Source organism: Peromyscus eremicus, chromosome 5 (assembly GCF_949786415.1).
Source record: "Peromyscus eremicus chromosome 5, PerEre_H2_v1, whole genome shotgun sequence".
Lineage (NCBI taxonomy): Eukaryota > Metazoa > Chordata > Mammalia > Rodentia > Cricetidae > Peromyscus > Peromyscus eremicus.
In genome coordinates this window covers 103,039,069-103,060,235 of record NC_081420.1, presented here as the reverse complement: position 1 = coordinate 103,060,235, position 21,167 = coordinate 103,039,069, and the positions used below count along the sequence as shown (strand labels likewise).

General features: G+C 53.5%; 4 protein-coding genes across 7 annotated transcripts in view; 3 read left to right on the top strand and 1 right to left on the bottom strand.

Annotated features, from left to right (window-relative positions):
- Positions 1-412: 412 nt before the first annotated feature.
- Fbxl8 (F-box and leucine rich repeat protein 8) lies at positions 413-3,631 on the top strand. Its single transcript, XM_059262586.1, has 2 exons — positions 413-740; positions 2,353-3,631. The coding sequence occupies exons 1-2, from the start codon at positions 589-591 to the stop codon at positions 3,323-3,325; spliced, it is 1,125 nt and encodes a 374-aa protein (XP_059118569.1). The 5' UTR covers positions 413-588; the 3' UTR covers positions 3,326-3,631.
- Positions 3,632-4,197: 566 nt separating this feature from the next.
- On the top strand, positions 4,198-9,938 carry Hsf4 (heat shock transcription factor 4). Of its 3 annotated transcripts, none has more exons than XM_059262583.1 (13): positions 4,198-4,364; positions 4,915-5,023; positions 5,139-5,266; positions 5,365-5,489; positions 5,725-5,800; positions 5,940-6,004; positions 6,458-6,560; positions 6,802-6,926; positions 7,046-7,273; positions 8,661-8,766; positions 8,862-8,927; positions 9,053-9,122; positions 9,630-9,938. In XM_059262583.1, the coding sequence occupies exons 1-13, from the start codon at positions 4,242-4,244 to the stop codon at positions 9,782-9,784; spliced, it is 1,479 nt and encodes a 492-aa protein (XP_059118566.1). In that variant the 5' UTR covers positions 4,198-4,241; the 3' UTR covers positions 9,785-9,938. The 3 variants fall into 3 exon arrangements, with proteins under 3 accessions (XP_059118566.1, XP_059118567.1, XP_059118568.1); XM_059262584.1 differs by having other exon boundaries at positions 6,788-6,926; positions 7,150-7,273; XM_059262585.1 differs by lacking the exon at positions 4,915-5,023 and having other exon boundaries at positions 4,313-4,364.
- Positions 9,939-10,540: 602 nt separating this feature from the next.
- Positions 10,541-14,172, top strand: Nol3 (nucleolar protein 3). Of its 2 annotated transcripts, none has more exons than XM_059264182.1 (4): positions 10,541-10,708; positions 13,215-13,516; positions 13,664-14,005; positions 14,107-14,172. In XM_059264182.1, the coding sequence occupies exons 2-4, from the start codon at positions 13,222-13,224 to the stop codon at positions 14,112-14,114; spliced, it is 645 nt and encodes a 214-aa protein (XP_059120165.1). In that variant the 5' UTR covers positions 10,541-10,708; positions 13,215-13,221; the 3' UTR covers positions 14,115-14,172. The 2 variants fall into 2 exon arrangements, with proteins under 2 accessions (XP_059120165.1, XP_059120164.1); XM_059264181.1 differs by having other exon boundaries at positions 13,091-13,516.
- Positions 14,173-15,904: 1,732 nt separating this feature from the next.
- The window catches only part of Matcap1 (microtubule associated tyrosine carboxypeptidase 1), a 6,921-nt gene continuing 1,658 nt past the window's right edge, over positions 15,905-21,167 (bottom strand). Inside the window, 8 exon segments of the mRNA XM_059264179.1 lie at positions 15,905-16,143; positions 17,083-17,180; positions 17,271-17,576; positions 18,368-18,500; positions 18,745-18,888; positions 18,971-19,255; positions 19,257-19,588; positions 20,231-20,418. Coding sequence (XP_059120162.1) covers positions 15,979-16,143; positions 17,083-17,180; positions 17,271-17,576; positions 18,368-18,500; positions 18,745-18,888; positions 18,971-19,255; positions 19,257-19,532 — 1,407 coding nt within the window. The 5' untranslated portion in view covers positions 19,533-19,588; positions 20,231-20,418 and the 3' untranslated portion in view covers positions 15,905-15,978.

The window sequence follows — 21,167 nt, the reverse complement described above, 5'->3', positions numbered from 1 at the left end:
GGTGTTGGTCTGCATGTATGTATGGGTGTGTGTGCCTGGTGCCCACAGAAGCTAGAAGAGGTGTCACATCCCTGGAACTGGAGTTAAGGACAGTTGTGAGCCACCATGTGGGTGCTGGGGCTAAGCCTGGATCCTCTGCAAGAGCAGCCAGCTCTCTTTGCTGCTAAGCCATCTCCCCAGGCCCATCCTGTTGTTGTTGTTGTTGTTGTTGCTGTTGTTTAAATCCATCATTTATTTATTTATTTATTCATGTGCGTATGTGTATGGAAGTGCTCCATCCAGGGTGGACATGCATGCCAGTGGAGGTCAGAGGTCAACTTACAGAAGTCACTTCTTTCTGCCACTGATTCCCAGGGATAGAACTCAGGTCATCAGTGTTGAGGGCAAGTGCCTTTATCTGCTGAGCCATCTCACAGGCTGGGATCTCTACATTTTCTGCAAATTTTGGATAGCATCTCCCAGGCTATTGGCATCGCCCAAGCGTTGGCAGTTCCGAAATCCTCCGGCCTTTCTGAGCCCAGGGCTCCTCCCTCTTTTGCTCTAGGCCCAGTTGCTGGGAGCAGCAGACCCTTCCCCCCCAGCCACACCATGGTGGAGCCCGTAGAAAAACTGCCAGAGGAAGTGTTGGCACTCATCTTCCGTGAACTGTCTCTCAGGGACCGTGCTGTGGCTGCCAGAGTCTGCAAGGCCTGGGCTGTGGCCGCCACCAGCAGTGCCGTGTGGCACGCCACCAGCGTCAGGTGAGTTGCTTCCTGCTGACCACTGTCTTCAGACTTGACAACAAAAACTCATTGGCTGCCTACTATATACCAATTAGTACTGGGTAGTTTTGTTTTGTTTTTTGAGTACCGGGGATTGAACCTAGGGTCTCACACTTGCTAGGCAAGGATTCTACCACTAAGCTCTGACCCCAACCCCCAAGGAGTGTTCTAAGTGCCTAACATAAATTAGCTCATATAATCCTCATAAGAAGCCCCTGTAGCAGGTAGATAGTATTTCCTTTGCACAGGCAGGAAACTGAGACGTAATCACTTGGGCCTGGAGGCTTCATCCAGCAACTAAGTGACAGAGGCAGAATTTGAACCTGGCAGTCTGGAGGCCCTGCTCCACTTCCACAGACTAATGAGCAAGCCTAGTTCCTTAAATAAAAAAACCATTGGTTTTTCACAGGGCTGGGGGCAGGGTGGGTGTTCAACCTGAGGCAGAAGCCTCTGAAGACATCTAAAAGAATAGAGCCAGGGGCAGTGGTGGCGCACGCCTTTAATCCCAGCACTTGGGAAGCAGAGGCAGGCGGATCTCTGTGAGTTCGAGGTCAGCCTGATCTACAGAGTGAGTTCCAAGACAGGCTCCAACGCTACAGAGAAACTCTGTCTCAAAAAGCCAAAAAAAAAAAAAAAAAAAAGAATAGAGCCAGGCGGTGGTGGCACAGGCCTTTAATCCCAGCACTCGGGAGGCAGAGGCAGGCAGATCTCTGTGAGGCCAGCATGGGTCTACAGAACATGTTCCAAGATAGGCTCCAAAACTACAGAGAAACCCCGTCTTGGAAAAAAAAAATCAAAATAAAGGGCTGGAGAGATGGTTCAGAGGTTGAGAGCACTGGCAGCTCTTCCAGAGGTCCTGAGTTCAATTCCCAGCACCCACATGGTGGCTCACAACCATCTGTAATGAGATCTGGTGCCTTCTTCTGGCATACAGTCATAAATGCAGGCAGAACACTGTATACATAATAAATAAAGTTCAGGGGGGAAAAAGAAAAAGACCTTAAAAAATCAAAATAAACAAACAAACAGAATGGAAGTTCCCATCACAGAAAACAGGGAGGGCCGGTGGAACCCAAAGTGAGGGGCACATAGAGATGGCTCCTCAGTTAAGAGCACTAGCTGCTTTTCCAGAAGACCTGGATTCGATTCCCAGATCCCACACAGCAGCTCATGACTGGCTGTAATTCCAGTCCTAGAGGCTCCAACGACGTCTTCTGGCCTCCTCAAACACCAGGCACACCTGTGGTGCACAGACACACATGCAAGCAAAACAACTATACACAAAAAATCAATACATTAATTATTTTTTTAAAAAAGTTTATTGGGGCTGGAGAGATGGCTCAGAGGTTAAGAACACTGGCTGTTCTTCCAGAGGTCCTGAGTTCAATTCCCAGCACCCATATGGTGGCTCACAACCATCTGTAATGAGATCTGGCTCCCTCTTCTGGCCTGCAGGGATGCATGCAAACAGAACACTGTATACACAACAAATAAATAAATCTTTAAAAATAAATAAATAAATAAATAAAAAAGCTTCTTCCCCTATTCATGGTGATACCGCTAATTCCTTTCTGTGTCACTCTAACACAAGTTGTGACTGCGAGCTGGAAGACTTGTTGCCACCATATCTGTCCGCCTGCCTGGACCATATTCACAACCTAAGGCTGGAATATGAACCATCAAAGAAGCCCAGCCGCCGAGCGGCCACCGCGCTACTGACTGCTCTGGCAGGCCGAGCCCCCGGACTTCGAGGCCTGAGCTTGGAATGCCGCGGAGAGAAGCCACTTTTCGATGCCGGCGGCGACATCCTGAGCGCTGTGCATGCAGTCTGCAGAACCGCTCACCAACTGCACCATCTCGACCTGCGCCGCTTGCCCTACACACTGGACGACTCGCTGGTGCTTCAGGCTGCACGTGACTGTCCCGAGCTCCGCAGTCTTTTCCTGGACAACCATGCACTGGTGGACAATGTGCAGCCCAGCTCTGTGCTCAAGCTTTTGGAGGCCTGCCCGCACCTGCGCGCCCTTGGACTGCATCTGGCTAGTCTGTCGCGTGCCGCGCTGGAACTGCTGGCTGCGCCACATCGCGCCCCTTTTGCACTCCTGGCACTGCGGTGCGCGTGCCCCGAAGATGCTCGCGCGCCCCTTCTGCCTGATGAAGCCTGGGCGACATTGAGTTGCCGCCACCCTGGGCTGGAGGTGGAGCTGGAACTGGAGCCCGCGCTTCCAGACGAGGCCGTAATGCGCGTCCTGCAACCAGCAGTACCAGTGGCTGTGCTGCGTCTCAACCTCTCGGGTGACACGGTAGGGCCAGTGCGCTTCGCAGCGCGCCACTACGCCGAAACTTTGCGCGCCCTCGAGGTGCGCGCGTCCGCTTCCACCGAGCTGCACACCGCTCTGGAGGAGCTGGCGGCGCGCTGCGCGGGCTTGAGGGAGATACACTGCTTCTGCGTGGTGAGACCCTCGGTACTGGACGCCTTCCGCGCGCACTGTCCGCGCCTGCGCAGCTACACGCTCAAACTAAAGCGTGAACCGCATCCCTGGCGGCCCACGCTGGTGCGGTGATTGGGCAATCTCACCACTCCAGGACCGCGCGGACCCGAAGCCACTGAAAGGCCTGAGCAAGTTGCGCAGGCACTCCCCAGCGGCTAGCCCCGTCCTTAGGTAGTCCGTTGACTACGATGCTTCTCCGGAATTGTGGCCTATGAGGACATCCAGACCAGATCCAGGCTCCATAGATTCACGGGGCCTTCTCAACCTCTGTGTCTCTGCCCATTCTAGGCTCTCCCTCCCCTCTGTCCACTCTGCGCCAGCTCCGAGGCTCCGAGGCCCAGAGCTGGGGGGGAGGACAGGTACAAATACAAGCCAAAAGTCAAGGGTGAGTGTGAAGTAAATAAATCCTTTAGTATCCTTGCGTCCTGTGATCTCGAGTCAGCTGTTAAGGGGAGGGCAGGAAATGCACAAAGGCTGGACGAGCAAGCAGAACGGCTAGAAGTGCAAGAACGGAGATCTCAGGGGCTTTTGTGCTGTGACTTTGCTGGGTCGGGATCGGTGCACTCAATATCCCAGGAATGACCAATTCCCTAGCGTTCCGATAGACAGGGGAGGGCCAGCAGCACCCACCACCCTTTCTGTCTGCCCTCCCTTACCTAGGCTTCACTATGTCCACAGATGAACTTCTAGGACTTCTAGCCCACAGATGATTTCTCCCAATCAACCCAGAAAGAGAGGGACTTGAGAAGGATGAGACTCGAACCTGGGTTCCCCTCCTCATCCCCACACACCTACGTTGCAGTCAGCCCTTTCTGCTGGTGCCTGGGCCGCTGTCCGAGCCCCGCCTCTAGGGTTCGCACGCGGCCCCCGCCTGACCCGGCGCCCAGGGGCGGAGTAGGGCGGGGCGGGCGGCAAACGCAGCACTTTCGCGGCTTTGACAAGCCCGCAGCGGCCGGGCTGGAACGCTGAGCCCGGCCGAGACTGCGCCATGCAGGAAGCGCCCGCTGCGCTGCCCACGGAGCCAGGCCCCAGCCCGGTACCTGCCTTCCTCGGCAAGCTATGGGCGCTGGTGGGCGACCCAGGCACAGACCACCTCATCCGCTGGAGCCCGGTGAGGGCTGGGGCCCCTCAACTCCCTCAGTGGTCCCCGGGGGTCCCTCCAGTGTCTGTGAACACCCGTGTCTACCCAGCCCCCGCCTGGGACTGGGCTGTGAGTACCTCGGTTCAGCTGTCCAGAGTGGATCACGGTGGAAGGGGTAGGTGAGATAAGGATGAGGAAGAGCAAGGGTCCTAGAGCCAAGAGACCTAAGTAATTCTCACTTTATTTACTTCATCGACTGATGAGAAAACAGGCCAAGAAGAGGGAAGGGCTGGCTCTACCTCTGGCTCAGGGTCACATAGTGAGTCTGGGACCAGTCTGAGGTGGACCCTGGTTTGGTATGTGCTAGTTCTTTCTGAGAACCGAGTCTGGGTCTGGCTTGGGGTAGGAATTATTTGTGGTTACGGCAGAGTAGGCCTCCTATGGTTCTGACCTGGTTAAGTCCCACCTCCCAGTGAGGTGCAAACCTGGACCCCAGAGTGAGTGAGTGTGGCCCAGCAGTGAGTGGCCGCCACTCACCTAGTCTGGTCTGCACCCGGTGGGCGTCCTTCGTTCTTGGTAGAGTGGGACCAGCTTCCTCGTAAGTGATCAGAGCCGCTTCGCCAAGGAAGTACTGCCCCAGTATTTCAAGCACAGCAACATGGCGAGCTTTGTTCGCCAACTCAACATGTGTGAGTCCCTCTGCCAGGCGGGGAGCGGGTTGGGGTTCCTTGGTGCAGAGGATGGAGCGGCTCACACTCACGCTCATGCCCCCGCCTCCCCCCCCCCCCCCGCACCATTCCCCAGACGGTTTTCGGAAGGTGGTGAGCATTGAGCAAGGTGGCCTGCTCAGGCCAGAGCGTGACCACGTTGAATTCCAGCACCCAAGCTTCGTGCGAGGCCGTGAGCAGCTACTGGAGCGCGTCCGCCGCAAGGTGGGACAAACTGCAAAAAAAAATGGGAAAACACCAACGTTGGCACTTCAGGCTCTGTTTTCTGTGACCCTGTCCGGGATGATGCCTCCTACCTACAGGTACCTGCCCTGCGAGGTGATGACAGTCGATGGCGTCCTGAAGACCTGGGCCGACTGCTGGGAGAGGTGCAAGCTTTGAGGGGAGTACAAGAGAGCACGGAGGCACGGCTGCAGGAACTCAGGCAGTGCGGGACAGGGAAGGAAGGGTGGAGTTATGGGTGATAGAATACCGGCCACCGAGGGGCTCTGGGCAGCTTCTTCCACTCTTAGGCTAGAGCCTCCATCCAGACAATGGGTTCAGCTCTGGAACTTCAGTCTTGTAGGATGCAGGTCCCCTCTGCTAGTGACCTCTCCACTCTGTGGGGCATGGTGCCTGAGCAAACTCAGGCGCCTCAGCATCTTCCCACCCCTTCCCCCCAGGCAGAATGAGATCTTGTGGCGAGAGGTGGTGACATTGCGGCAGAGCCACGGTCAGCAGCACCGGGTCATCGGCAAGGTGTTCATCTACCCCTCCCCCTCCCCCTCCCCACTCCTGGGCACCCTATACCTCCACCCCTGTCCCTCAGACCCGCCAGAAATCGCCTCTCCAAGGTGAGGGGCCTGGCCTGAGGTATGAATTAACCCTTTCTTTTCAGCTAATCCAGTGCCTGTTTGGGCCACTTCAGACAGGTCCCAGCAGTACAGGAACCAAGAGAAAGCTGTGAGTCCAAAAGCCTGTAGTGTTCACACCCACATTCCCACTGCCAGGACTCCCTTCCTTGTCAGGGACCCCCTCCAGAGACTTAGCCAGGAATCTTTATTCCTCCCTCCATCCAGGACTCCCCCTACCTCTTACCCCCAACTCCACCACCCATTAAGTCCACTTCCCACCCCCTCCCCTCTCTTCCATTCCAGGACTGTAATTACCCTCAAATTCCTATGCCCAAAGTAGGCACCCCTAGCTTGGGGCTCAAATCAAGCTCTCTCCCTCCCCTCTCAACCCCCAAAGGGCCCCCATCTCTCAGGGAGCCCCTTCCAGTCCAGCATGTGACTGATGCCCTGGAAACAGGCCTCAGCTCTGCTGACTTGGCTGCTGGGGCCTGAGGGAGGGAGAGAGGGGGGAGGGAGGTGCAGGCTGAGGGGCATGGAGGCCTAACCTGCCCACCCTGCACAGGTCCCTGATGCTAGACGAGGGGAGCTCATGCCCAGCACCTGCCAGATTCAATGCCTGCCCCCTATCTGGCGCTCTCCTCCAGGACCCCTACTTTATCCAGTCGGTAGGTGGTCTTTCCTCCTCCTCCTCTTCCTAGGGCACAGAGAGGATTGTGAGGAGCCTGTTTCTTCTCCCCATTTCCCCCACAAAAGATGGATGCCGCCATTCTACCAACCAGACCTAGGCTCCCCAGCATAGATAGATTCCTTTTCAAACCCTGACCCTCAGTCCTGGTTCAGGTGGGTGCTGGTTGGGCTGTTTCTATAGCTAGAGGCCAAGGGCTGGGCCAAGCCTTCTTCTTGCAGCCTCTCCCAGAGACTACCTTGGGCCTCAGCCCTCACAGGGCCAGAGGGCCCATCATCTCTGACATCCCAGAAGATGCTCCATCTCCTGAAGGACACAGGCTTTCTCCCTCCCTTGGTGGCAGGAGGTAAGGAAGACAGGGGCTGCCTTCTGGGGACCCTATGGGAAAGAGCCCAGAGCCCAGAAGCCTGTGGGGGTGGGGAGAGGTCGGTGTCAGGGTCTGGTTGAAGCTTTTCTCTGGTGCAGGGTGAAGGGTCTGGCGCCGCTCAAAGAAGAGCCGGCCAGTCCAGGGGGGGATGGCGAGGCCGGGCTGGCCCTGGCCCCAAACGAGTGTGACTTCTGCGTGACAGCGCCCCCACCGCTGCCTGTGGCTGTGGTGCAGGCCATCCTGGAAGGGAAAGGGAGCTACAGCCCTGAGGGGCCCAGGAGTATACAACAGCCTGAACCAAGGGGCCCCAGGGAGGTACCTGACAGGTGAGCAGAGCCAATGTTGATGCGTTAGAGATAGAGCCACATATACTGGCCAAAGAAGAGTCTGCTTTGTCTGTCCTGTGGGAGCTAAGGGAGGGCACTGGGCATCAGACTCTCATGACCCTGACCTGATTCCTCAGAGTATGCTCCAAAAAGCATCAAAATTATTGAGAAAATGAAAACTCCCAATCAAGTCACTAAGCACCCTGAAATTAGTTCACTAGGATGATTATCATTTACAGGAGCTCAACCATCAATGGTAGCTGGTCTTAGTGGCACAGGGGTGTCAACCCAACTACTTGGGAAACTGAGGCAGGAGTATCATAAGTTCAAGGTCTGCCTGGGCTACAGTGGGAACTCAAGACCAATGTTGGTGACTTAGTGAGACTCTGTCTAAATATAAAAGGAAGATCTGGCAGGATGGCTCGGCAGGTGGAGCACTTGCCACAAAAGCCCCTTGACCTGAGTTCAACCCCTAAACCCATGTAAAGTGGAAGGAGAGAATCAACTCCACAAACTGTCCCCTCTGACCTCTACACATGCCCCACCCCCAAGACACATAATACACACAACAATAATAAATGAAATAAATCTGCCAGGTGGTGGTGGTGCACACCTTTAATCCCAGCACTCAAGAGGCAGAGGCAGGCGGATCTCTGTGAGTTCGAGGCCAGCCTGGTCTACAGAGTGAGTTCCAGGACAGTCAGAGCTGTTACACAGAGAAACCCTGTTTCCAAAAATCACATAAATAAATCAAAAATAGAAATAAAAGGAAAAGGGTGGCTAGGCTGGAGACATAGGTTAGTGGTGGAGTACGTGCCTAACATGCTCAAGGCCTAAATTCTAACTCCAAGACTGGAACACACAGGCATCCACAACAAAAACCAAATAGAAAACCTTTACTTGTATTTACGCTTATATAGGAAGGGGACCTCTCCCGAGATCTCGGGTCTTAGGTAGGAAGCAAAGGCAAATCAAGGTGACCTATTAGAAGCTGGGCATGGTGACATACCCCTGCTGTAATGCCAGCACTATGGAGGAGGTGGTGGCAGAAGGGTCAGGAGTTGAAGGTCATACTTAGCTAGTCAAAGTTCATGGACGGCCTAAGCTACACGAGACCCTTTGTCAAACAACAGCAAAGATACCCCTTTAGCACCCAGGAGGTTGAGGCAAGAGGATTGCTGTAAGTTTGAGGCCAGCCAGGGCTACATAACAAGAGGATGTCTCACTCCCACAAAATTTAAAAGGGGGAAAAAATCTTCCTTTTTAGGGGGAATTGAAAGAAAGTATTGTCTCTCAGCATGTTCTAGTTGTTGGGGCAACTTAAACCTGATGTTGCAAGTTCCACAGGAGGTGGGTATTATAGACCAATAGTGTTCTTTGTGCACAGGGGAACTCTGGGCCTGGAGCGGGGTAACCGGAGCCCCGAGAGTCTGCTGCCCCCAATGCTGTTTCGGCCTCCCCCAGAGACCGTGGAGTCCATAGCACCCACGGATGTGAGTATCTCTTCGCCTGGAGCAGGGCACGAGATACAGGCAGTTGAGCTGTGTGTGCAGCCTGTGAGGGCACCACTTACCCGAGCTCTTCCCAGGTGCTGGGCCCTAACCTGCAAGGACGAGAATGGACCCTGATGGACTTGGACATGGAGTTGTCTCTGGTAAGAAAGGCGTGGCTCAAGGTTGGTTTGGTTCATGGCTGAAGAATTGCCCCAGGGGTTCCCCAGCTCTCTTCCACACCTCCTGGGCTCCCCTCTGAGCTGCTTCCTGGGGTTCTCCCACACAGATGCAGCCCTTGGCTCAAGAGAGGGGCGAGGCTGAGCTGACAGTCAAGGAGCTGAGTTCTTCAGGTGTAGGTAACGGTGGTAATGGGACTCCTGGGCAGAAACCACCACGATCTGAATTACCATGATCGCGTGGGCAGGGCAGCTTAGGTTGGGGAGGGATGACCCTGAATTCAGGTTGCCCTGTAGAATCTTCTAGAGTCACCCATACCATCATATTTATTTATTTATTTATTTATTTATTTTTGGTTTTTCGAGACAAGGTTTCTCTGTGTAGTTTTGGTGTCTGTCCTGGATCTCGCTCTGTAGACCAGGCTGGCCTCGAACTCAGAGAGATCCGCCTGGCTCTGCCTCCCCCACCACAGCCCGGCAGGAATGATGTTTTAAGCTAGATATGATAGTGCATGCTTGTAATCCCAGCACTTGGAGTCTGAGGCAGGAAGATGATGAGCTCAAGGCCAGCCTGGGCTATGCTTTCAAGGGTGTGTGTGTGTGTGTGTGTGTGTGTGTGTGTGTGTGTGTATAATGTTACATCCTAACTGTAGGAGGGCTCTCCTAAGCACCGCCTACTCCTCCTAGGGAAAGACCACACGCTGGGAACCCCACTCCTGCTGGACGTTCCTGCCGATTTGGAGGGTACAGCCCTGTCAGTGCCTGGGGCTTTAACCCTTTACAATACCCCTGAAAGCAGTGCCTCTTACTTAGACCCTGGAGCCAGTCCTTCCTCCCCCTGAAGCCCCCACCCCTCTGAAAAAGCCTGGCTAAGGAACCGGCACGCCGCACACACCCCTTTAGGCTTCCTGGCGTCCCCTGGGGGGAGGTGAACGAAGCCCCCGTTATGCGCAGCCTCTCTCCACTACCCTAGCGAGTCCTGCAACATAAACTGCATTCCCCAAACTCTGTTTCTGGTCTCTCCTTTTTTTCTATCAACCAAAGATCACTAGAGTCATGGGTGGGCGACGACTTTGCGTTCATATAAGTGTCCGGATGCTTGGACTTAGAAACGTCCAGACGCTTGGACTTTCATGGAAGCCCCTACCTGGAGAACGGTGGTACTTGGGAGTCAGTGCCTAACCCTCCCACTGGCACTGAGATGCCGGCCACTGTAACTTCCAAGAAGCAGGCGTTTCTGCGCCACATCCAGCTCCTCCATGCACGCGTCTCTGACTCTGGGCAAGTCAGTTCCCTTCTCTAAACTTATCTGTGACAGGCAGAGGGAGGAATCATAGGACAAATTAAAAGCACCTAGCAATTAGAAGGCCCAGAGTGGGCTGGACAAGTGGGGCTGTGAGCTGAACTGACCCCCTGACTCAAACCCGGGTGCTCTGGGGCGGGGGAGGGAAACCGACTATGCGTCCTCCCCTGCCAGCGCGTGGCCGCCGCGTCCAGCATCCGAGTTCGCAGAGCCAGAGAAGCGTGCCCCTCCCCCGCCAATTCCCGGCAGCCCTGGCCGCCCCGCCCCCTTTGCAGCTGCTGTTCGCGTCCCCACCCCGCTTGCTCGGCCCTTTCTGCCCTGTCATCTGCCCCGGTGAAGCTCAACTCTGGAGTGGGGCTGTCCGAAACGCTCCTGACCACAAGCCGGACTCCACCCAGCAGGGAGGGAAAGGAAACAGATTGGGCGGAATACCGTGCCTCACCACCAGCAGCGGAGCTCGAAGGTCTGTGGGCCCCGCCCTTCCGCAGGACTGAAGCTTTGGGACTGAGTAGAGGGCTGGTGAGGGACCCTTGCGGTTGCGCATGCGTGACCGGCTCCTGCAGGTTCTACCCTAGTTTCCCAACAAACCCCAGCCAGCCAGCAAGCTGGGGGTCCCAGACCAAACCAGGTCACCTGGGGCTCAAAATAACATTTAGGCTTGCCCTTTGATGCACTGGCCAGGGCATAACCAGCTCACCTTAGAACTGTGATAACCTCAAAGGAAGGCCCCAAATCAGGGTCTAGCCTGGGTGGTGTTGGCCTTTAATCCCAACACTTGGGAAGTAGAAGCAGGTGGATCTCTGAGTTCCAGGCCAACTTGGTCTACAGAGCCAGTTCCAGGACAGCCAGGGCTACAAACAGCGAAAGCCTGTCTCGAAAAAAAGATAAATGATAGATAGATAGATAGATAGATAGATAGATCAACTGGGGTCTAAAACAGCTAGGGTCTCTGCTTCCCAGACAAGACGAGAGGTAATATTTAAGTTACTGGGGAGACAGCTAACATAAAAATAACTTGGGGTACAGGGAGGGAGAAAGAGAAGGGCAATCCAGCTTCAAAGTCTGGCCGGAATGGGTGCAGGCCTCACCACCTTCCCTGTAACCAGTGATAGGAGACCGTCTTTGGAAGCCTCATTGAGGAGAGCAGAGGTCCTGAACACACAGTATAGTGATCCCTGAAAACACAGTAATGAGGACCATGGCACACAAAAGGAGCTAGCTACCTTTGAATTCCCAAGAATTGGGGTAGACATGGGAGCATTTGTCTTGAGGGCTAGATCCATTGAGTAGAGGGGAGAGAGGAGAATCCCAAGCAACAATATCTGCAAAAGCTGAAGTGCTAGGACCATAGTTAGTTCTTGCAGGACTGAATGGTGGATGGAAATGGCAAAGAACCTAGCTGACCAGAGTGGTGGGAGGGAATTAAAATAGCCAGACCAGGTAGCTTAAGACTCTTTGATGGGTAGTGGGGACAGAGGATAGGTTAGGCCTGGCATACAACCAGGCAAGAGACTTTATAGTCTAAGGTAGGCCAAGTCAGATTCCAGTTTTACTGGGTTTCTCTGAGCCTGTCTCTTCACCCACAGAACTGGAACAATAAATGCTAGCCCAGAGTTGTCAAAGTCACTGTGTTGGGGGGAGGGAAGGGGAGGGAGGGGAGGAGGGGGCATGGGTGAGGTACTCAGAGGCACTCATTGTTCCAGGAGGCAAAGTGCTGATGGTGGGCTTAAGGGGCAGAAGCAGATGCAGAGTGACTATAGGGCCACTGACACAGATAGGGTGTGAAGAGGGGAGAGAGTGGGAAGAAATGTCCCTGGTCTGTGCTTAGTGGCCCTGGGGAAGGGCTGACACTTAGATATGAGGCATGGAGGGGGGCCCAAGGTGTGAAGTGACCAGGAACAGTACAGCGTGAGAGTCCTGAGACCTGCGAGGCATGGTGTGTGTGTGTGTGTGTGTGTGTGTGTGTTCCAATGACCTAGGAAAGAAGGTAGAACAGGGACATTTAGGGCGGAAGAGACCTAGAAAGATGCTGTATGGACAAAGCTGAGGCAAAAGGAACGGCCAGGTTTCCTTTTTCCTTAATGCCAGGGCCCTTGCTGGCTGGATCAGGCCACCCAACCCAAGTGAGCAGCAATCCTCAGATGATAATAGAGACGAGCAGAGTAGATTAACTTGCACCCAGTTCGGTAGAGGCAGCCTCTCAAAATGGGGATAATCCACGGAGAGGAAACTGAAAATTTGGTAAGCAGTCCTTAACGGTTTTTAAGAGCTGGGTCTTGGGTGTTTCAAGGTCAAGTAAGAGATGACTGTGAGTCACTGCCAGGCCATCAGGGAAACAAGTGGGTCCTGGATGCCAGGAGGTCTATCAAAATTCAGGAGAACTCAGTTCTCCTGCTTAGTAAGGAACCAGAAGAGTCACAGACCACGTTGACACTGCAGTGTGGTGATGAGTGAAGGGCAAGGTTCTGGAATGCCTGCCTCTCGGGGTTAGGTGAATGGAGCGTGCATGCCTCCACTTAGGCTTCAGATGCAGACCAGATTGTATGAGAGATCAGGCAGGCTGCCCTGATCCAGGGTTTGCTGCGGGGTTCAGGGAGGAGGTATGAACCAATCCTAGGGTTTTCTGTCAGTTCAGGTAAGGAATTGGGTTTAGAAAAAATAATTCAGTTGGATTAACTGGGTCTCAACTGGTGGCCAGCTCGGCAGGTGCCTGGGGCTTAGGAGGGAAGTCCTAGCTGGGGTGAGCAGCAATCAGCTGACAGGTAGAGACTAGACTAGGAACCGGAGGAGTCGGGACAGCAGCAACCATGAAGCTGGAGGGTGAGTTCCGTGCCCTGGCCTCCAGGTCTTCCGCTGAAGAACCATCCAGACTCTGATGCCGAGGTGAACTTAGATCACTCCTGGGAGAGGTCAGTGTGCGGGAACGCCAGCCGCCCCTCCCCCCATTTCTCTCCTTCTCCTTGATATAGCCCGAACATGGGCAACGTGCAGGAGCGGCCATCGGAGACCATTGACCGGGAACGGAAACGGCTGGTAGATACGTTGCAGGCTGACTCTGGGCTGCTGCTGGACGCGCTGGTGGCCCGGGGCGTGCTCACCGGGCCTGAGTATGAAGCCTTGGATGCGCTGCCTGATGCAGAGCGCAGGGTGCGCCGCCTGCTGCTGCTGGTGCAGAGCAAGGGCGAGGCAGCTTGCCAGGAGCTACTGCGCTGTGCCCAGCATACTGTGCGTGTGCCAGACCCCGCCTGGGATTGGCAGCACGTGGGGCCTGGTGAGCACCAGGAGGGTGGAGCCTTGTTGAGATCGGGGGCGTGGCTTGGGGTGAGGCAAAACTAAGGGTAAGTGGAGGGCAGAGAATGTGGAGGTAACTAACCACAGAGGGGTGAATTGAGCCTCAAGTATTCCACTTCCTCCCCAGGCTACCGGGACCGCAGCTATGACCCTCCATGCTCAGGCCACTGGACGCCTGAGGCACCCAGTTCAGGGATCACATGTCCTGGGCTGCCGAGAGCTTCAGAGCAAGAGGAGGTCGGAGGTCCTGAGGGCTCTGAGGCAGTGCAATCTGGAACTCCAGAGGAGCCAGAACTAGAAGCTGAAGCCTCTGAAGGGGATGAACCGGACCTGGAACAACAAACGGAACCGGAACCAGAGCCAGAGGTAGAACCAGAGCCTGAACTAGAACCGGCGCCGGAGCCGGAGCCGGAGCCGGAGCCGGAGCCGGAGCCCGAGGAGCCTGACTTCCAAGAAGATGAGTCTGAAGGTTGTGCATAAACCCTTGCTTATAGGCTTGTTAGAGGCTTGTTAGAGGTTGTAATGAGGGCTGATACCCATTCCACTGACCATCATCCTCTTCGTCTCTAGATTCCTGAAGGCCAGAATCCTGACCTGTACAAATCCTATCCAAGCTGGATAAGACCTGGGAACCTGGGCTGGAGAGAGGTTAAGAGCACTGCTTGTTCTTCCAAAGGTCCTGAGTTCAATTCCCAGCAACCACATGGTGGCTCACAACCATCTGTAATGAGATCTGGTGCCCTCTTCTGGCTTGCAGGGATATGTGCAGGCAGAACACTGTATACATAATAAATAAATAAATCTTTAAAAAAAAAAAAAAAGAAATCCGTCCTTTAAAAAAAAAAAAAAAGAAAGAAAGAAAAGACCTGGGAACCTGCCAGAGCTTGACCCAATGCACCAAGACTCCATTTACTGCAAAATGAATAAAGTTGGGAGGGTTAGCCTGGACCTGACTCTCCACAACTCTGGCTCTTTGCTCAGGAACTGAGGGTAGACGTGGGTTTGAATCCCACTGACCTGACCAGGCTTGTGTGAAACACCCCCACAACCTTATTCCACCCCCAAAATAGCCCAAACTATGTGTCTGGAGGTCTCAGATCCAGGCCCCAATGGGACCTGACCCCCGCTCCATGCTCTTTTTCACTTCAGGAGCCAGCTGGGAGCCTGTGGAGACAACAGTCCTACTCCATGGAAATCACTAGGTGTGGTAGACTGAGCAAGGGAAGGGGACAGGCATCCCCCAATTGATGAGGGAAGTCTTGGAGCTCACAGTCTTTAAGAGGGACCTGAGAGGGAACTTGAGTAGACAGAAGCCACACACATCATTGTAACTGCTGTTTAATTATCTGGCTTCCCCCTGAACTGGGAGCTCAGTGGGGGTCTAAGCAGTCACAGACATACACAAGGAGCTCTGTACATATCTATTAAGTCAGTGAATAAGAACTTCCCAGCTATGATTCCAAGCTTCACAGAGGAGAAAATAAAAGGCCATGGTAGGAACAGTACTGGCTCAATCCCTCACGGCTGAATCTGAAGTGAAAATGGAGGCATTAACCAGCTCTGTACTTCTCCTGGCCCGAGACGGGCTCAGAACTTAAGATTACAAATCCTATAGGCCTGACCTGCAGGTTTGATTGTGGTTGCTTCCAGCCTGTACCAACCACTGCCAGAGACCAGCTGTGAGGGTGTGGCCAAAGACAGGCACAACCAAGACTAGTGTGGGGACTGAGGGTGGGGCCAGGTGCTGGACTCAAGACCTGAAGTCCAGTGTGTCTGTGTGATAAGAGGGGGCCTAGGAACAATGGTACCTTTCCAAAGTGTCCCGTCCCTCCACTGAACTTTCAGGAACTGCTGCCTCCCAGCCCCAGCTGGAGGCATGAATAATGCATGGAGGCAAATACATGGAATGACACATGGCCAGTGAGAGGGGCAAAATGCTGAAAAGCGGGTTCCAGCCCAGCTGGGTCTCTGAGCCCAAGTGAAAGCCAGGACCCTATGCTCAGGCAAGCCACCTCGGAGGGGATCCCAACTCCCACTAGACCCAGTGAGAGGTAGACAGTAGGTATGAATGCTGAAAAGCACCAATAGGCCAGGTGGGGGAAGGGAAAGGCCAGTACCAGACACCAAAAGTCATCTCATGCAGGAACAAGTTTCTATTCCCCAACCAACCCACATTCCTATTCACACTCAGTTCCCCTCCTCTCCCCAGGTCTCCCCTGTTCAGTTTATGTGACATGCTGCTGCTAGTTCACAGGCCCCAGGAAGACAGGACAGAAGCAAGGACAAAAACCTTCTGACGTTGCCTCTCATCTTCCCAAGATGCTCCTGGTCGCCCAGTGCCCCCTCCCCCCAAGAAACACCTAGGCTATAGAACCATAAAGAGCTTCATATTCCGGCCTGAGACCTCTGTCAAGAGCTTCTGTCTATAATCCTTAGCCAACATCAGTCCGGGAGCAGGCGGCCCAGCTCTGCTTCGTCCAGTCGGTTGGTGGTCATGATGTGTTCCAGCTGCTGCCGGTAGCGTCCCAAGTCCTTCATAAAGTGGGGCACTCGGGTATTATCTAGTATTCCATGGGGCTTCAGTTGGTCCACATCTTCATAGGAGACCTACAGGGAGAAAACTAAGCCTCAGGGCTAATCACAACCTCTGGCTTCCAAGCAGCTAGTCCCAGACCTACTGATGGCTCAGGGCCATTTGCTCCTGTGATGACTACTCTATTCCTGACCTACAATAGACCTACCTCTATTTCTCTGTTTCTACAATAGGTACCTTCAGGCTCAGCCCTGGGTCTGTTCTCTTTCTCTCTACATCTTCCATCTATGTTCTATAACCCATTCCCCTCCAGCCCAGATTATCCCCTCACCTCTAAACAGCATTCAACTGATACCTGGGTATCTCTCAGGTGTCTCCTACATCCAACACGAGACTGCTGAATGTCAGCTGTCAGTCGTCACCACAGTCAGGTCCAAGAAAGGGAAGCTGGGTTCTCATCTTCCCATTCAGGGAGTCAAACAGATAGAGTTCTACTATCTGTAGTTTATCTCTTTGCAACCATGCTACTGCCTGGTTAGGTCAAACCATTATCAATTCTGTAAGAGTGATGGAAATCCTCCTCTATTTGCCTTTCTTCTCCGTGCACCTCCCACATGACATCCAGTAGGAGCCTCCTAAAGCAAAGCTGGGCCACACCTTTATTATAGCCCCTCCAGTTCCCCTTTGCTTCTGAGAAGGTTTGCTTTCCTCAATGCAATACAGGACTTGGGTTTTGGTCCATGGCCATCTCTCCAGCCTCCTTCCTCAGAACTTCCTGACTGCTCCCTTGTCCTGGAACACTCACCTCCTTTGAAATATATGCATACATCTGCAGGCTGGGTCACACATCTCATCTGGGATACCAGCGTTTTATTTCTTCTTGTCTAAGTACCTCCACTCAAGTTCTTACCACCAGAGAGGCCTGGTATTCAGGCCTCCATCAAATATGTACTCAAAGGTACAGGGAGGAAGGAGGAGGCGGCTGAGGCCTCTATAATCCTGCAGCCCCTTACCTTGCCCAGCGAGGTCAGCAGCGGGAAATCTATGGTCTGACGGTGCCGCAGGATGCGCACAATGCCATCCAGGTACACCTGGTCCTTGCTGAAGCAGCCTGTGAGAGCGAGAATCAGTAAGTCCTTACCTAAAACCCACTCTTCACTTTGCACTAGCTTAGGCATTGCCCTGACTCGGCAGCTCCCACCTGGCTGGGAAGTATCGGTCTGTCCTCGCTTGGCCCGGACGCAGTACTCCCAGCGTACAGCCTCATCCTGCACATATTGGGCCAGATCCTGGAAGAGCTGGCGGAAGGACATGCGCGCGGCCTGGTGAATGGTGTAGTAGAGCAGGGCCGCCCGCCACAGGAAGGGTTGCTTTCTAAACAGCACACTATGCAGGCTGGCCAGGCCCTCCTCCGTGGGGTTGGCTGGCCGAAGCCCATACTGTAATCTGCCTTCAGTGCTGTGCCACGGTTGTCTTGCATTGTTCACACCACGCAGGTAGTGAGTGCCTGTGGGGAGGACGAGGAGGTGGCTGAACTCACTCCAAGGACCTCTAGTGGAGACTCTTAGATCTTCACGCCCCCAAATGCACCCCATGCAAGTCATCCCAAGCCCTACCTAAACTCATTCTCACCCAACTCCAGCAACAAGAAGACTCTTGGTCCAGCATAACCCTCTCTGCCTATTTTCTCATCTCCTGCACACCAGTTCATACTGTGCCCTAGCTCTCCTAGAGACCAAGCGCAGGCCATCCTGCCCCAACATCCTAGTACCCAGGCCAATCATCTTGACAGTCATGGAAATGCCCCAATCAAAATCACTGCTTGCCAAGAGCAACAAGATTCTTGTCTGATGAGGACAGTGACTAGTGTCCTGTGCTCGCCTTCCTATCCTTGTCTCCTCAACTTTTATCCATGTGTTTTCTTCAAGCAATTCCCTTCCTAGGATCTGGCCTGCCACCCACCCTGGTGGGCCTGTATGTTAGCTGGTCTGGTGGAACCCTCAGATTCTTTCTGGCCTGTTAGGACCTTGGAAGTCTTCCCTTCACTGTCAACGGAAATCAGAGAGGATCTGGAGAGACAACCAAAGGAAGAAGAATGAAGGGCAGCAAAGAGGGTGGGCAGGCATGCCGGACCTATTTCTATGAATGAGAAGGAAGGAGTATCTGCTTAGGGATGAACAGGCCTGTCTTCTCCCAGAGGGAAGGAAGGGGGAGAAAGCCCCACACTGCCCTGCCACCATCTCTTAATACCTTTCGATTCTACCCACCCACCCACACAAATGCCACCCACAGACTGACCTATCTCATGCCGCAGCATGCCCTCCAACCAATACTGGCGGGCTCCAGTCAAGTTGATGGCCAGCGTGGGTCGACTGTTCTCCACCATCATCACTGCCTGGGACAGCAGGTCCTCACTCAGCTGCACCACAACCTGCAGGGTGGCAGGGCTCTGAGCCATGAAAGGCAGTGGGCAGCCGGGCTCCTGATGCTACAAGGCAGCCAGGCTAAACACCGGTCAGGACACCCACCCTTCAAATCCAGCTCTTACTTATCTGGAGCTGGAGCAGGGATACGTTTGGGGATGACAGCTGGCCAGGTGTGGAACCGGGCCTATCGGTTAGGTGGTCTGGTTGGGGGCATACAGAATATGGGTCCTGTAGAAAGGGCAAACTTACCTCCCCAACGCAGCCCTCCTTCTGCATGTATTTTCGCACAATGGACCAAATTTGGCACTTGGTCAGCAGCTGGCCCCCTGTGGCGGCCTCAAAGTGTTCATAAGTGCCAAACTTCTCCAGGACAGCCTCAATGATGCCAACTGCCTGTACACAGGGCCACAGTCACTAGTCAGGCTAGGTCCCTTGAGTAGTCAGGGCCAGGGTGAAATGGGCAGGCTGGACTGACCTGATGGATGAACTGTCCAGAGGCCTCCTGGTACTTCTCCAGCACACTCATTGGCATCGGTTCCTGGTACTCGAACTGTGGATTGTAGGTGTAATGGGACTGGAAGAATTTCTCCCGTTCCTGGTCCATGTTGGTTGGCCGCAGGGCCACTAACATGCAGGGGCTCTTGTTGCTACCATTGCCTACATACTTTCGAGTCTTAGCAATGTGAGGTAAGGAGGCCGCAGGCCGTAGGGTCCCTCCACCTGGATCACATCCCCGTCCAAGTGGCGCTTTGCCTCGCCCCCCGCTGGCCAGTACTATTTACACTGTAGGTGCTCTCACTGCGACGCATGTGGCTACGGTTTCCCAAGTGCAGCTTTGAGAAGGTCTGCCACATAGGCTGAGACTGTAGTGATGAGGGAACAGCCAGAGCCAAAGGCATAGCCAGAGACTGAGGCCAGGGGTACAAGGGTGGCCCATTTCGGTTTGAGGGCTTCAACCTATGGCGCTGAGATGAGGGGCTAGCAGGTGGGCTGGGGGGTGCCTGCTCATACACCTGAGCCCCTGAATCCAGCACCATTCTGTCCTGAGGGTTACATCCAGCTTGGTCGTTCCAACTTCCCACACTGTTGACCTCTAGGGACACAGAAGGGCATGCAGAGACCAGCATGAGTGGATGTGGTCAGAGGAGAAAGCCCTGTGTCCCATGTTATCCTTGTTGGATCCAGGGTCTGCTGCCAGGAACCGGAGAAGCTATCCACCCTCCCCAGTGCCCACCCCTTCCACCAGGTTTACCCAAGTAGTCTGAGGTGAGGCAAAGCGAGAGGAAGAATTTTATACATTTCCCTACTCACTAAAATCCTCTCAGATGGTTACATCTAGAGCTAAAACTAAGGCCCTAAACATGGTTCCAACCTCAGTGCTTAGCACTTACCCAGTCTGGGAGTTGGCAAAATGCAGCCTCAGATCCCTAGATGGACCATAGGTAAGGGAAGCCCACAGACTGCTTTGTACAGATGGCATCTTCTCAGTCCCATTTTGTCCCCTTTACCTAGCTCTGTCTATATCCTCCTGCCATCTGTAATCAGTCTGAATGAGTATACCCTGCTCAGGCCAGTCCCCACATGAAGTACTGTCTCTCCCATTGGTCATCTATTCAGAACTGAATTACAGTCTGCTTTTGGGAATCAGAGGAAAACCAGTACATTCAAACTAGCCCCTGGCCTGTCTCCTATCTGAGGTATCTCCCTAGCAGTCATCCGAGGCACAAGTACTCACCCCTGACTCTGTGCCAGGGCTCAGTGCAATCCAGTCTCTCCCCAGACACTGACTGGAGACGCCAGTTTCTGACCTCCCTTGCCTGGTCAGGGACTCAACTCCAACATTCCTCCTTGATCCTACATCACCAGGCTTCCTCTCCACCGGGTTCTGTCCATCAGCATAAATAAATGCTGTTATTCCTCCATCTTAAAAACAAAACAGAAACCTCTACATGAATCCACACACAATACCCTCCAGCTGATCTTTGTTGTAGCACAATACCCCGAGTCATGCACACCATCTCCCACTTCTTCTTTCCTGTTCTCTCCTAAGTTCACTCACATTGATTATGCATTTGTCCTGCTCTCCATTAAACTGAGCTGATCAAGTTCACTAATGATCACCATATTGATCTATAGCACCTGGTGCAGTGGATTCTTTTATCCTGGGACCATAATGCCCATTTCCCTTTCCAAATACACTAGGAGTTAGTTTGCCTCCCACATCACTGGCTGTTTCTTCTTGGTCTTCCCAACCTCTTAACACCGTGACACCCCAAGACTTGTCTATGGTAACTTCTCTCTTCCATTTATACTCACACCCTAGAATCCTATGATCCCATCTAATTTTGTGGTTTCTGGTTTTGCTTTGATGAAGGGGATCAAACCCAGAGCCTTGTAAACACTGAGTATGTCCTCTCCTACTGGCCTATGTCCCTCGTCCTTCCATTAACTTTAGATCACTATAGCGACTTCCAATACATTTATAATTTTGTTTAAGATAGAGTCTTTCTATGTAGACCATGCTAACCTTCAACTCACAGTCTTCCTGTCTCAACCTCTCTAGTCCTGGGTCATGGTTAAGCCAACATACTTGACCTTCCAAGATATCTTTAATATTTAATAGGTACCTTAAACTAAATTGCCCATTGTGTAAAAAGGTACCGCCCACATAT

Bases quoted from the DNA above. Each gene is read 5' to 3' on its own strand.
- Fbxl8 (XM_059262586.1), top strand. From the start codon at position 589: ATGGTGGAGCCCGTAGAAAAACTGCCAGAGGAAGTGTTGGCACTCATC. The intron at 741-2,352 runs GTGAGTTGCTTC...CTCTAACACAAG, and splicing joins TGGCACGCCACCAGCGTCAG to TTGTGACTGCGAGCTGGAAG.
- Hsf4 (XM_059262583.1), top strand. From the start codon at position 4,242: ATGCAGGAAGCGCCCGCTGCGCTGCCCACGGAGCCAGGCCCCAGCCCG. The intron at 5,801-5,939 runs GTGTTCATCTAC...CTTTCTTTTCAG, and splicing joins AGCACCGGGTCATCGGCAAG to CTAATCCAGTGCCTGTTTGG. The intron at 6,927-7,045 runs GTAAGGAAGACA...TCTCTGGTGCAG, and splicing joins CCCTCCCTTGGTGGCAGGAG to GGTGAAGGGTCTGGCGCCGC.
- Nol3 (XM_059264182.1), top strand. From the start codon at position 13,222: ATGGGCAACGTGCAGGAGCGGCCATCGGAGACCATTGACCGGGAACGG. The intron at 13,517-13,663 runs GTGAGCACCAGG...CTTCCTCCCCAG, and splicing joins TTGGCAGCACGTGGGGCCTG to GCTACCGGGACCGCAGCTAT.